Source organism: Eublepharis macularius, chromosome 13 (assembly GCF_028583425.1).
Source record: "Eublepharis macularius isolate TG4126 chromosome 13, MPM_Emac_v1.0, whole genome shotgun sequence".
Lineage (NCBI taxonomy): Eukaryota > Metazoa > Chordata > Lepidosauria > Squamata > Eublepharidae > Eublepharis > Eublepharis macularius.
Genome location: NC_072802.1, coordinates 24,008,564 through 24,022,040, shown reverse-complemented (window position 1 = coordinate 24,022,040; position 13,477 = coordinate 24,008,564). Strand labels below are relative to the sequence as shown.

The 13,477-nt window shown below is 47.3% G+C and overlaps 2 protein-coding genes across 3 annotated transcripts in view; both read right to left on the bottom strand.

Annotated features, from left to right (window-relative positions):
- The window catches only part of SYTL4 (synaptotagmin like 4), a 30,967-nt gene extending 30,092 nt beyond the window's left edge, over window positions 1–875 (bottom strand). The window contains exons 1-2 of one of the 2 annotated variants that reach the window (XM_054996890.1): window positions 832–875; window positions 532–640 (exon numbers count right to left, since the gene is read on the bottom strand). The gene's annotated coding sequence lies outside the window, so the exon portion shown is untranslated. Of the gene's footprint in view, window positions 1–531; window positions 751–831 lie in introns of those variants that run through there. The other variant, XM_054996891.1, reaches the window with a different exon arrangement.
- Window positions 876–5,468: 4,593 nt separating this feature from the next.
- TRMT12 (tRNA methyltransferase 12 homolog) lies at window positions 5,469–12,740 on the bottom strand. Its single transcript, XM_054995743.1, has 8 exons — window positions 12,698–12,740; window positions 11,646–11,815; window positions 11,007–11,175; window positions 10,365–10,563; window positions 10,129–10,279; window positions 8,830–8,939; window positions 7,920–8,077; window positions 5,469–6,900 (listed from the first exon to the last, which is right to left on the bottom strand). Exons 2-8 carry the CDS (start codon window positions 11,717–11,719, stop codon window positions 6,451–6,453), a joined length of 1,311 nt encoding a protein of 436 aa, XP_054851718.1. The 5' UTR covers window positions 11,720–11,815; window positions 12,698–12,740; the 3' UTR covers window positions 5,469–6,450.
- Window positions 12,741–13,477: the final 737 nt, after the last annotated feature.

Below are 13,477 nucleotides of genomic sequence, written 5' to 3'. Positions count from 1 at the left end.
TGGGGGGGAACAGCATATGAATTAAGTAAATAAATAATATTTGGGTCTCATGACGCAAAACAGCTCCTTTGAGCATGTGCAGAGTTCTCTTACACAAATATGCAAAATGTGTCTCAAGGCTAGAGCATCTTTAGCTGAAATATCCCCAGTGTCTGTAAGCAGGCTTCAGTCAACCTGCAGCAGCAAGGAAAGGTATACTGTAATAAGAATTTCAGTGAACATAGATTTTTTTTTCAAATTATTTCAACTACATGCACATTCAAAACTGACCTCATAGCCAAATCTTGGTTTTAGTGAAGCTCTGAAGCCAACACACATATCTGGCCTTAACAGTGTTTCCAGCTTTTTAAAACAAGTCCCAGCATCTACCACTTGATAAATGTGGTTTACAAACCAGATTCGACTGCTGCACTTCGGAAGCAGATGGGGAATATTACAGGAACAAACACCCAGATTCTGAAGCCAGAAGCCCCCAAAGGTGGGAGAGGCAAGAAAGCTCTTTAAATCAAGGCGTAGCCAAACAGAGCTTACCTGGAACCCGTTTTCAGTGCCAAGGTTGAGTCTTAACCAAGAAAAGCGTGCCTCTGAACATGCCTAAAGTGCGTCTCCAAATGAATAAAGGCAGGCAGCCTTCGCACACCTGAGGACCAAGAAGAAAGATTTAGGTGGAACATACAAGCAGGTTGTACTACCTCTCCGTTGGGAAATCCATTAATACGCCTCTATTCTTAAAGCAGCGAACAGCTCGCACGGGCTCCCGGAATAGGAGAGGTAGGGAGGCCCAAAAAGGAACCAGGCCCGGCCCGCCGGCCCCGGCCAAGTCTTCGGTACCTGCCAATTCCCAGATCCCTTCTGGGCTCCGCACCGGCCGCGGCTTCGGCAGGAAACTTTCCCTGACCCGGGGAGGAGCGGCTGGCTTAAAGGGGCCGCGCCCTCTTGCCTCCCGGCTCTTAAAGCGAAAGGAGGGCGGCGAGGGCAGACGAGCAGAGGTCCGGGGAAAGTGGAGCTGCCAACCTCCAGGTAGAACCTGGAGCTCTCCAGCCATTACAGCTGATCTCCCGCCCACAGAGATCAGTCCCCCTAGAGGAAATGGCTGCTTTAGAGGGTGGACTCTGTCAGTAAGGACGGCAGAAACGTGAAAACAAGCAGAAATCTTAAAATGCTGAAAGAAAACATAAGCCAATTGACAGGGAGTTACACGACGCAGAACTATTCAGTAGGGGCATACCTACTTCACAGCAGTATAGGCTACAGCGCCTATTATTTTACCAGCCCATCTTTCTAAACCGTTTCCTAACAGAGCAGTCCTGTATTTTAAAAACACCTGAATAATTCAGTTTTGTTTAGTTTGTGGAAAGCCAAAGGGAGTGGGAGCTTTCCTGACCTCTTCAAGCAGGCCATTCCATAAGTTGGGAGTCACTACAGAGACTGTGCATGTACACATGGTTGATTACGTGCAGGGTGGCGCCTACAGAAGGCCCTGTGCAGGTGCCATGGAGAGGCATAGGGACAGGAGCATTCCCACAGATAGGAGGGGCCCAGGCCATGAAGGAGAGGTTAACAGTGGCCACTGTTCCATGTGCAGTACTGAAGTAGGTTTGGTTTAATGCCCTGCGAAGCTGTAAGAAGGCAGAGGAGAGGTCCAAGTCAGTCATTTTTTCATTTCCTTGATTATTTTTTTCTCTAGTTTCCCATAAGGAGTACAAAGTGGAGGTGACAGTTCTGTTCCCCTTCTCCCCATATGAGCCCCAGACCAATCCCGTGAGCTACATGTTAGGCTGAGGTACTGCCGTGCCAAACGTTACCCAGCAAGCATCGTGGCCAAATACAGTGCTGGACCTGGGACTCTTGGGTTCCATTCCAGTAAATTTCACTCTCCAGTTATAGTTCTTCCTCTTTCTGCATTTCAGCAGGATGAGTGAAGGAAGAAATCACGCGGAGCTCCCTCCCCCCTCACCCAATCTCACTGCTGGAAAGAAGTACAAAATTACACCAGTCATATGAAAAATGGAAAGCATTGTTCACTTTCCCTTTCTCTTCCTCTCAAATTCCTTGGCATAAAGACAACAGACCAATGATTCCACATTACCTCAGGCCTAAAGCTCAGTGAGGTAGCAAGTCTGTGCCATTGCAGCCTGGGACTTGCATAATTAAAAGCTACTCCATAACTGGAAAAAAAACCATTGCACATAAAAAACTAGGTGCTACTGTAGCTTCCTCCCTGACATGCTGGCTTTCTAGGCGCAGTGAATTTTTGAATGGAGCATTAGTATTTCTGTAAGAACTATAGCTGAAGAGGAGCACTTTTGAGACAGAAGATGAACCTGTCCAAATGACATCTCCCTCACCAGCATATCCTCAACAGGGTCACAGCAAAATGTAAGGAACTGCTTGATCTTTAATAAAGTTTCTGTGTTCCGCATTTTGTACTGTTCGCTTTAGATGGCTGGTGCAAGGGATTGATCCAGGCTGCCGAGTTATTAATATTTAGCTACATGTAGGTTTTGTGTTTACAAGGTGATTTTATGGTTTGTATTGTGTGTATCTAAAACACCTTCTTGAGAGTGGTGATACTGCTAGGAATTAACACAGTCTCACACTTGTTAAACAAGAGTTAACCCCCAAAGGCTTTTCAGGAGCACCAGAATGGCTCCCACACCATAGAAATGCCTCCTCTTTAAGGTAAGCATGGCGTGCGCACCTTCCTTCCTTCCAGAGGGGCAGGGCCAGCACCAACATAGCCTGAGATGGGGCAACTGCCAGGGAACATGGCATTTAGTGGAGCCTATTACCACACTCTCATCTGCACCACTTGACCCTTGCATAACCTTCTCCCACCCACCTGCTTGCGCATAAGCCTTCCCCCTCCCATGTTCCATGCCACACACACCGCAGAATGCCACCAGGTATGTGTGTGTGCATGTGTGGTTCATGCAAATAGCAGCACGGGTGGGAGAAGTTTTCAGGCCAGCAGACTGGTGGGGAAGGCTGCATGGGTGGGCTGGCAGTGGAGAACGGGCATGTGGGTGGGTGGGAAGGGGCGCCATGGCAGGCAGAGGAGGTGGGCACAAGTACCATCTGCTCAGGGCCTCTCAGCCCAGGACAGTGCAGTATTTTGCACTGGAACTAGTATTTTGGCTCTGACATCAGGCTGTTGTCTTAATGGCCATTGTGCCCATTTTTTAACAACCAATTGTAGTTCTATAATCATCGGCGCCGTGCCAGGATTGTTAATTGCTAACTGCTTCAGGCGCCTTCATGGTTGAACAACAGTATGCAAATACTGTACATTTAAAAAGACATACAACACTTTCCTTGTCAAATTAAGCACCACAAGAGCAACGCAAAGGTGGCCTGGCCTGCCCCAAGGTGTGCGTTTGCATCGTATATTTGCACAGCATCACCTGTTGAGCAGAAACTCCTCCCCAAGAATACACACAAAACTCAGCAGGAGATAATGCAGGTGGGGTCCAGGCCTGAGGACAGCCCAAAAGCTGCTTTATTCTTTTGGCCTAGGAGGACTTCCAGATCTCCTCTTCTAGCCACATCTTTGTCCACTTGCCCTCCTGCCCTCCCTTTGTCCACTTGCCCTCCTGCCCTCCCTTTGACAGCTGCTGCTTCTTTGGTCTGCTTTGGAGAGTCAGCTAACATATCCACCAAAGCAGGAGGGAGCATCCAGAACAAACAAAAAGCTGGCCAACATGACTCACCTTCCATTTGCTCGGGGCTCTATCTCTGGGCAATGATAACACAGAGGACAAGCCAAATGTTCCACAAGGGAGCCACCCAGCTGAGAGTTTGCAGCTCCCATTGTTCTCCTGTTGCAGCAGGAGATTAGATAAAGGCAAAGGGCATGGGCCGCACATCCCAGGCTGAACCAAAGCCATGAAAGCCTCTAATGCTCAACCAGGAACTACAACAGCTCTAGTCCCATAGCCAAAGGCCAACAGAGTAGGAGCCTGTTCTGCAGACCTTAGAAGAGAGCAGGAGGCAGTGTTGTATAGCAGACAGCGTTGGCCTAGGGTTGGAAGACACAGGGCCAGGCCTCAAACAGACACACACCTCACAGGAGGTGCTACGACAGCCACTATTCCTCAGGCTAATTTGAGGATAAAATGGGGAAAAGGCCCATAAAATGCTATCCTAATTGAAGGGTGGAATAAAAATGAGAAAGAAGTGTCACCTTTTGGGTCTCAGGAGGGCATACCTGGCTATCTCGATACACTTTTTGTTCATACAGAAATTTGCTTGTTTACACTCAGAGTAGCAAGTTCAGTCAAGTTCCAGGAAGCTAGATGAAAAGTTATTTCCTCTATGGTAGGCAGCCACACCATGGAAAAGAATAAAGTTGTACTCTTAATGCTTCCACACAAACAATTCAGGACGAAAGCGTGCACTCCTGTGGCAAAAAGAGTGTTCCCCTGCACATTAAATCCTGCTTTGGGCCTGTTTCAGCAGGGCAAGCCCTCCACACAGCCACCATAATGGAAGATTTCTCTATTTGTTTTATCCTACCTTCCTTCCAATCATCTCAGCCCCCAACCCTCCTATATATGTGTTGATCATTATAACAGCTGTGAGGTAGGATAGCCCGAAGAGCGGTAAGCCCGAAAGTTCACCCACTGACGCTTCAGCGCCGGGTCAGGATTTGAAGTTGGGTCTCCCCACACCTTAATGGACCTTATATATGATAATGGCACCGTGCGAAGAGACAAGAAAGGGCCATGTCTGCTCACACAGAATATTGAACCTGGGGCCTAATTCAGGTTGATCTTAATTGAGAATTGGAAAGGTAATTTTGAAAGAAGGAAACAGAGAAGCCATTGGGCAGCGTATTTATTTAACAATACAAAAACTTATGCATATATGCTAACTGCCTCAGGGCTTTTTATATGGGATTATGTAAATCACAGTCCACTTCCTTGTGCTTGGTGCTAGATGGCAGCCTGGCTGCTGCTCTGTCCCCACTCACCCACACTGCTTTTCTTTCCTCAGTCCTCCCTCTCTGTCCTGTACATGCCATGCCCCCCCTCTTCCTTCTGCCTAGCAGGGAAGGGGGAGGAGCAGAGTTCTTTCCTCCTCCCCCATTTTCTCCACCACCTGCAGGAGACAGGCATGCTTATTTTTCTTCCAGAAACTTGGAAAGGAGGTGGGGGGAGAGGCAATGTGGCTTAACAGGCCAGCGTGCGGCCACCCAGGGACTCCAGCAGGCCCACCGTCTGAAAAGTGCTAGATTTGCAGTAGGATGTTGAGAGCACCAGCAAGCTCACTGAGAGCTAAGCTACAAGTGACATCTTACACAGGTTGGACACTTGTCAGCTTGCCTCAAGTTTTGATGGGAAATGTAGGCTTCCTGGTTTTACAGCTTGGCTCTCCATTACAGCTGCAAGACCAGGATGCCTACATGTCCCATCAAAACTTGGGGCAAGCTGACAAGTGTCCAACCTGTGTCAGGCATCACTTGTAGCTTGGCTCTGAGACGAGTGGGATACTGATGGCATTAAAAGGTGTGACGGGTGGCGAAAAGTGCCGTCAGCCCTGAAAGGTTTTCAAGACAAGAAACGTTCTGAAGTGGTTAGCCATCGCCTGCCTCTGCACAGACACCTTGGACTTCCTTGGTGGTCTCCCATCCAAGTACTAATCAGGGCCGACCCTGCTTAGCTTCTGATAAGCTCAAACTAGCCTGGGCCATCCAGGTCAGGGCAAAAGGTGCCACTGGACTGTTTCATTGGGCTACGACAGATGAACAGGGCTCGCGTTCTGGAATTAGCATTAAAAGAAACATCCTGCTGGAAAGAGGAGCTTGACAATGGGATCAATTGTCAGGGAGGGAGCAAGGGACTCGCCCTCTCCGAGGGTTTTCAAGGGGAGGCCTGTACCGTCATCTGCTGGGAATGCTCTGGACCTGATTTCCTGCAAGGAGCACGGGGTGGGCTGACACGCCCCCTTTCCAACTCTCTGCTTCTACGATTGTGGTTCACCGCAAGCGTAGGAGCCAACCTGGCCCTTTTTGCAGAATGTTCTCCAAGTGAACCAGACCTATTACCTGCCCCATTAAAAAGACAGTAAAAAAAAAAAACCGAGAGGACACAAAACCTTTCCTCTTCAGAACACAAGGATAAATGTAAAACGACAGAAGCCTCTCCCGTTGTTCAGAAGACATTTCTAATTGCCCGCCTCTTGCTGCATGCAGTCAACAAAATTAATTTGCTGATTAATTCCTGTTCCAGTTAGACGGTAAGTATGCTCAGAAGGCCAAGATCACAACGGACATCTTCCTTTGGCAGTACCAAAGGTGGTGCCAGGCTGGCCCAGCTCAAACCATACCAGCTAGTTAATGACCCAACACCTGCTCCCAGCCTCGTTTCCACCAAGACTTTGCTTGCTTGTTGCCATGAAGAGAAGAGGATATTCTAGGGCTGCCCCTGCAGAAGAAGCACTTCCAGGATGCTATGAAAAGGGCCGGCAGTCTAGATCTAACACTATATGATGCACGTGGGGAGCGTAGGATTTCAGAAGCTCAATGTGCAAGATGTTTGTCCTCCATGGCTTCCCATCCAAGTCCTCAAGCAACATCCTGATCTTGGTCCCTGCAGCCTTGGCCCACTCCTGCCATGCACTCCGGGTTACAGGACCAAGGGCCCTCCTTCCAGCATCCGATACCGTATCGTTACCCCCAGGGACTCCATTGTCCTGCTTTCCCTTTGAGACCAATGGTGATGGAAACTGTTGATCCTGTCCTGGCTGAAGGGCCTTCCCCGGAAAGGACTCGATGTTCTGATGTATATGAAGGATCCCTCCCACGTCCTTTCTCAAGACCCGGCAGGCAACAGGCCAGCCTTCCTCTGATGTCGGGATCAATCCCAGATTCACTCTGTTGGCCACGTCTTGCAGTTCCAGCTGCAGACAAGAAAAAGGATGAGAGCAAACAGGGAAAAGATAGACAGAGGAGAATCCTCAACATGCTCTTCAATCAAATATTTCAGATCTGGGACACAGCATTCATCTCAATCTTTAGAAAAGGGGTGTGTGTGTGCCAATGTACCTTAAGTCAGGTGCCAAACCATGTTTGGATTCCAAATCACCAGCTAAAGACCACAGCTGTACAGAATACAGGAAAAGACAGACCCAGACAGTCTTAAAGCTCCAATCCTATACACAACTACTAGGGACTAAGCTCCACTGAGTGGGAATGACTCCTGAATAAATAGTATTGGGCGACCTCACTCAATACAGCAGCTCAAGACCTGCCTGAGGCTGGGCCCTGAAGGAGAAAATCTTCCTTTCCTTGTGGCTGCCCTAGGCCTGGTGAGTGGCAGGGCTTCCTGAGCTCTTGCGAGATGAATTTCTCTCAAGAGAGTTCAGGCACCATTTTGGCTGTTCTGGGAAACAGAAAGGATAGCTGAACCCTCAAGAGAGTTTGAGAACCGATAGGCACAGGCTCCCTTGTTATTTTTAAAGAGGCCTGGGGGAGAAGAGAGCAAGGAGAATGATCTTCTCTGGTTCCCAAGGAGTGACAGTTGACTGCACTAGCAGGCAGGAAGTTGATGGCACGCAGGGTGGGAGGCAGTCAAACCTCCTCCCAGTTTTCCACCTGGGGCAACCATCTCCGTTACCCTCCTTAGAGAGCTAGCCCTGCTTATTAAGTGGTCCTCATTGACCTCAGGAGCAAAAGGATCCCAGTGGATGTCTCCCATATTTTGCAATTAAGAGTTTGGAAGACGCAAAAGAGATGATAATGCATTTCCAGGCAAGAAAGGAAGCAGAGCAAGCGAGATGTGGGCATCTTTGCAAGAAGCCCCTCTGGGGGAAAGCTCAGGTAGAAATCTGCTGCAGCTCCCTCCTCGCCTTCCCAGTCTGGCTCCAGTGCTGGAATGATGACCGCTTTCCATTCGCACCACATCTCCCCCACCACTTACCTTCTCGTTATCTCCCTGGTGAATGCGGCACCGATGCTGCACGCCATTCAGTTGCAAGTTCTGGTGCAAGGCTTCCACAGCATGAGGGTTCCACTCGCAGGCGTGGACAAAGGCAGCGCCGGCATGAACCAGGTAAGGCAGAGTGAAATAGCCGATCCCTAAGGGCAAGGGAGAGAAAAGTGACGGGTGCCAAGTTCTGGGAGCAGCCCGTTTGGGCTTGTCCTGAAGTTCAACAGCAAGGGGCAGAGCTTCCCCACCAAGGGCAGAGAAACGCATCAGGTTTAGACCAAAAGCTCTGCGGATGGGTGGGAAAAGTCCCAATGGCAAAGCAGACTCTGACGGAGACATGTCATCAGCAAAAGTTAATCAACAGCATGTGAGCAAAAACAAAACAAATCCATCCCACAATGTTTCTTGTCTGAAGAACCACACCAGTACTGATGTTTCTGCTTTGATCTCAACTTTAGACTAAGAACGATGTGGTATACAGACCTGGTTTACAATCCTGTTTTATTATTAGAATTATTTTATCCTCCCCTTCCTCCAAGGACCTTAAATGGAGCATGTGTGATCCCTCCTCCCTATTTTATTCTCACAACAATTCTGTTAAGTAGATTAGCCAGAGAATCAGTCACTGGTCTATGATGACCCAGCCAGTTTCAGGATACAGATTTGAACTCGGGTCTCCCCAGAAATGATGACTTTACTCACTAAGCCACACCATCTTGGAAAGAGGGGAGGGAGATGAAGCAGGCAGAGGAAGACCGCTTCCATGCTCTTTCCCAGCTTGACACTATGGAGTCCAAAAGCCAGCTCTCTAGATTCCGAAATTCCTTAGAAAATGCTCATCTCCAAAATATGGCAGGAAAGAAACAACTGCCATTTTCCAGCAGTGCAGTGCAATATTCACCAGCATAGAGATCCACCACCACTTCCCCAGCGCAACGCAGAGATGCTATCCGCAGCTTCTCGGTGATGTTTCCAGGAGACAACATGCACCGCGTCACATCGAACCTACACCTGGGGATGCAACACAGGTTCAGAGGCCCGAGAGAAACAACATTTGCCCAAGGACAATCCTAATTAAGCGGTGCCTGGTTCAAAGGTTCATATGTCATTTCTGATCATCCCTTCTTTAGATACAAGCATTCAAATAATAATAATGACAATAATAATCAGAAAGTAGTTAACTGGATAATGTTGAATAGTCTTTGAAACAAAGGAGTACAAAAACTGAGAACTGCATTAACTGGATTATTAATTGGGTTGGATCTAACCAACTTTTCTAGTACAAAAAAAGGAAGGTAGAAACAGTTTTCTATGTGCAGGGAAGAGTTTTGTAGAGGAACATTCATAGTACAATCCTAAGCAGAGTTATGCCAGTTGAAGCCCACTGAAATCAATAGGCTTTGACTGGAGTAAGTCTGCTTGGGATTGCACTGTCAGGCTGTGCTCCTAGTAACTAAAGCTGCAGTACTAAAGAATATTTAGTTAAGAGTGAGAAGTAAAAATATTTAAAATAAATAATCCTAGGCATGCTTACTTGAATACAATGGGATGTACTTCTTTGTAAGCATGCACAGGATTCGGTTTGTTATGTGAGGTATAGCTGCCCCCTTTCCCCAATTCTTAAAACAATCTTGCTATCTGCACATCAAAAAATACTTCCCAATATTCAGTAGAAAAAGAGGCATCACAGAAAAGAGGTATCCACTATGCCACAGCCTGAGAACTGCTGCAAGACGTAGTAGACATTAGTTACTACAGGAGACCAATGGTCTGACCCAATGGAAGGTTCGTGTGCAGTGGTAGTGATGGTGTTGTATGTTTCACAGGAGAGATGCAATTGGATCTCCAAAATTAACGGAAATGCAGTAACAGAGATCTACCAATTGTGACCAGAGTAGGAAGGGAAGACTGCTAACTCTGGTCACACCCAGGCTATTTTCCTCTGGGGAGGGGCGGGGGAGACACAGGTTCCTGTACCTACTCCTTCTCCAGGCAAACAGCAACTTGGGGAGTAAATGATTCTGACTGGGAGAACAGTATGTGAAAAATGTTAAGCACATACATATTCTAATCAAATTGGCAGCTCCTTGCAGATACATTTCAGGTTTTAAAAAGATAAAACAGAAGATCTAATCGAACTACTATATAACATGCAATCTGGCCCTCCTAGAAAGAAAAAGGGGAGAGGTCTTGCACTGACCGGATTCCGTTCTCTACCTGTTCGACCCAGCCGTCCTCCCCCAGCAATAGTGTGACTGTTGGGGATCGAAAGGAATTCGATAGGACACGACCACGCCTCGCTAAGCGTTTGGCCCCCAGAGCGCTAGCAACTGTCTCCCAGAGCTCTTGTCCTGAAAGAGAGCCCAGGCATGAGGGGCTTGTCAAGGCAAGAGGATGCCCAGAACCGCCTGGCAAAGTACTACATTTTCCATTTACCCATCTCTCCCCATCGTGCCGCTCTGAAGCTGTCCTCGCTCAGCAGAACAAGGTCCCCGTGCCGCTGCCAGGAGCGAGGCAAATCTTTTTCCAGTTCTTCAGACCATGCAGCCCCATGGCCCGATGCCAGAGACTCCAGTTCATCACGCAGTTTCTGGATGGGTGAGCGGACCCGAGCTGATTTTGAGGGAACAGGATTCTGGGAAAGAATTGAAAGTGACCTGTCTCCAGCTTGCTTTCAATACCCTCCCTTTTTAAATCTTATCCAAACATTGGAAAGAGGATTCAATGGCTATTCATCTATACCTATAAGGTGTCATTTTAACATCTTAAGCAGTGCTTTTGTGCACAAGGGGGTTTGACTTTCCATAGACAAACTGATGGATGCCATTCCTCATATTCCAAGACTGAAAAGCATTCCTTTCACAAACATCTGCTTAAATCAAGGCAGGCCAGTCCCTTTGTGACATCACAGCAATTAAACCAAGCAAGGCAAGCAGAGAGAACAAAGCAAAAATAAGAAAGCTGGACAAATAAGAGGGGGAGGGACTAGCCAGAAATCTTTGCTCATTACACTGCCAACCTCCTTACTAGTTATTGAAGAACATATTTGTGTCCTTTGCAACAAGGTACACAGTTCACCTGGATCCACATCAAAGCGCAAGTCCTCCCAGGTGCGATGCTTCCCTTCAAGTGCTGCAGGTGATGCTCCAAGAGGCTTTGGCGTAGCACAGGCAATGCCATGACACCGTCTGGAAGCTTCTGCACGCAGAAACGGCTGTCTAGGATGCCCTCTCTCTCTAAATATTTCCTGCAAAGCCAATAAGTCTATGAGGGGCCAGAAAACAGAAAACGGGGGTGGGGGGTGGGCACTTCATCAACTCTAGAAGAACTATCATTATACCAAGACTGGAGGATGTAAAGCAGCCAAGTTCAACTGACAAGGGGTGAGAGTTCAGACCTTGAAGCTAAATGGGAAATGTCAGAACAAGGACATCAAAACAGCCTGTGTACTGTGAGCACCTATAAAATGGAGAAGGTGGGGAGGATGGAGACAGGCTTACTTTGATAAGGGGAATATCGGGGTGTGGGCCAAATTTTAGCCACTGGCAATCCTAACCACTAAGAATCAGACCTGCTCCTCTCTACATAACATCATCCTATCGCCATCACAGAGCGAGACTGGCCTCTCTTTCTTGGTCAGATTAGTGTGTGGAAGAATGTGAGACTTGAATTTACATGGGCAGAAGATGTTCCATTTCCTGTGCTTGACAACCTTACCTGAATAGCTGCGTCAACTGTGGTTCAGTAACAATAGCTGCAGTACCACAAGCATTCAAATCTTCTGCCTCCATCTTGTCAGAAACAGGAGAGGGGCAGTTTGCTTGAATCAGAACTAGGAAGCTTCATATATGGCAGGCGCTCTCTGCTCAAAATATTTTTTCACGCAGCTGAAAAGAAAACCAAGACTTCTGAAATTAACCCTTCTCTTCCATGGTTGTCAACAGAAGGAAATTATTAAAACATGAATCGTAATTCAGTGGGATACTAATGTTAGTCTGTGACCACAAACAGCACAATCCTAGGCAAGTCTACTCAGAAGTAGATCCCATTATGTTCAGGGGGCGGGGGGGGGCTTACTCCGAGGGGTGTCTATAAGATTGCCACTAAAGAAGAACTTTGAGGCATCTTAAAGACTAATTTATTATAACATATATGGATTTGCACTCTATTCAGCAGCTGCATGAAAAAGAAGTTGGCAGATTATACAGGGGGGAAATGCACAAGACAAGTCAAAAAAGCCAAAGAAATTCACTTTATTTACTAAAGTATTTATACCCCACCATGGCCATAACTCAAGACTGCTGACAAATCCAATTTTTAAAAAACTCAAAATATGATAGACCCCACCCACCCACCCACCCCCACACACATAACCCTCTACTAAAAATGCCTGCAGCCTAAATCCCATTAAAAGCCCAAGTATAGCTTCCAGCACCTCCTGAACAGAGAGAGCTTCAGGAGGATAGCCATGCCGGTCTGCAATAGAAGTGCGAGTAACTCTTCTATTCGGGTCTAGTAGCAGTGGGTCTTAAGGATCCTACTGGACCCGAATCTTGCACATCTAGAGAAAGTTCTCCCCTGCCCTTCTCAAGGAGCCCGTTCCCCAGGGCTGAAGCTTTGATGGAAAAGGCAGGGGCTGTAATTAATGGCAGGGGGGCTAACGTAAGTGGGGAAAACAACTAGCGGGGGAATCCTGCAACTGGCACACGGGGGGGGCGGTATATATGGGAAACAACAGGCATTGGATAATGAAGGTCTTCCCTCGCTACCTGGGCCAGCGCACGCAGCTCTACACAGCTCTTCTCGGCTCAGCCACCAGCTCACCGCGCTGGCGCACTAACACCATGCCAGTCTACCTCTTGACTCGTTGGTAGATCACCCTCTTCACCGCCTTTAAAGGAACATCTAATGCCGCCATCTTTGTTATGGGCAAGCCTCTAACTCCTTTTCACGGGATTGATATGATGGCACGGCACCGTCCCAGCTTAAGCGTGGGGGTTTAGGAAGGTCGAAAACGCGCCGTTTCCACCCAAGCTACGAATTCTACCGTGTGCTTCGCTAAAATACAATCCCACCTCTTGGAGCAATGGTTCCCAATTCTAGATTACCTGGCTAGTTTTGATACCATGGTTCAAGCATCCTCAAAAATGGAATATTATAACATGCTGGTGTACCACAGCCCCCCCCCCTCCATTTCATTCAATACACACTCGGGTCGCCAACCTTCACGTGGGAGCTGGAGATTTCCAGGAACTGCAACTGATCAGTTTACAGAGATCATTTTTTTAATTTACATTTTTTCCAATAAAGTTTTTAATTTTTACAAACACTGATAACTATTAAACTTGTAACTTGTAACATAACATCATAAATTGTGTAATTCCTGTAACAGTGACATATATATAACCACTAACCAGTCTTACCTACAAATTTCAAAATGGCTGTTATATTCTATTTGCTTTATGTGCAATTTACTAATATCAAGCGGATAGTGGATATGCCATTACATATCAGTGGTACACCAGCATGTTATAATATTCCATATATGA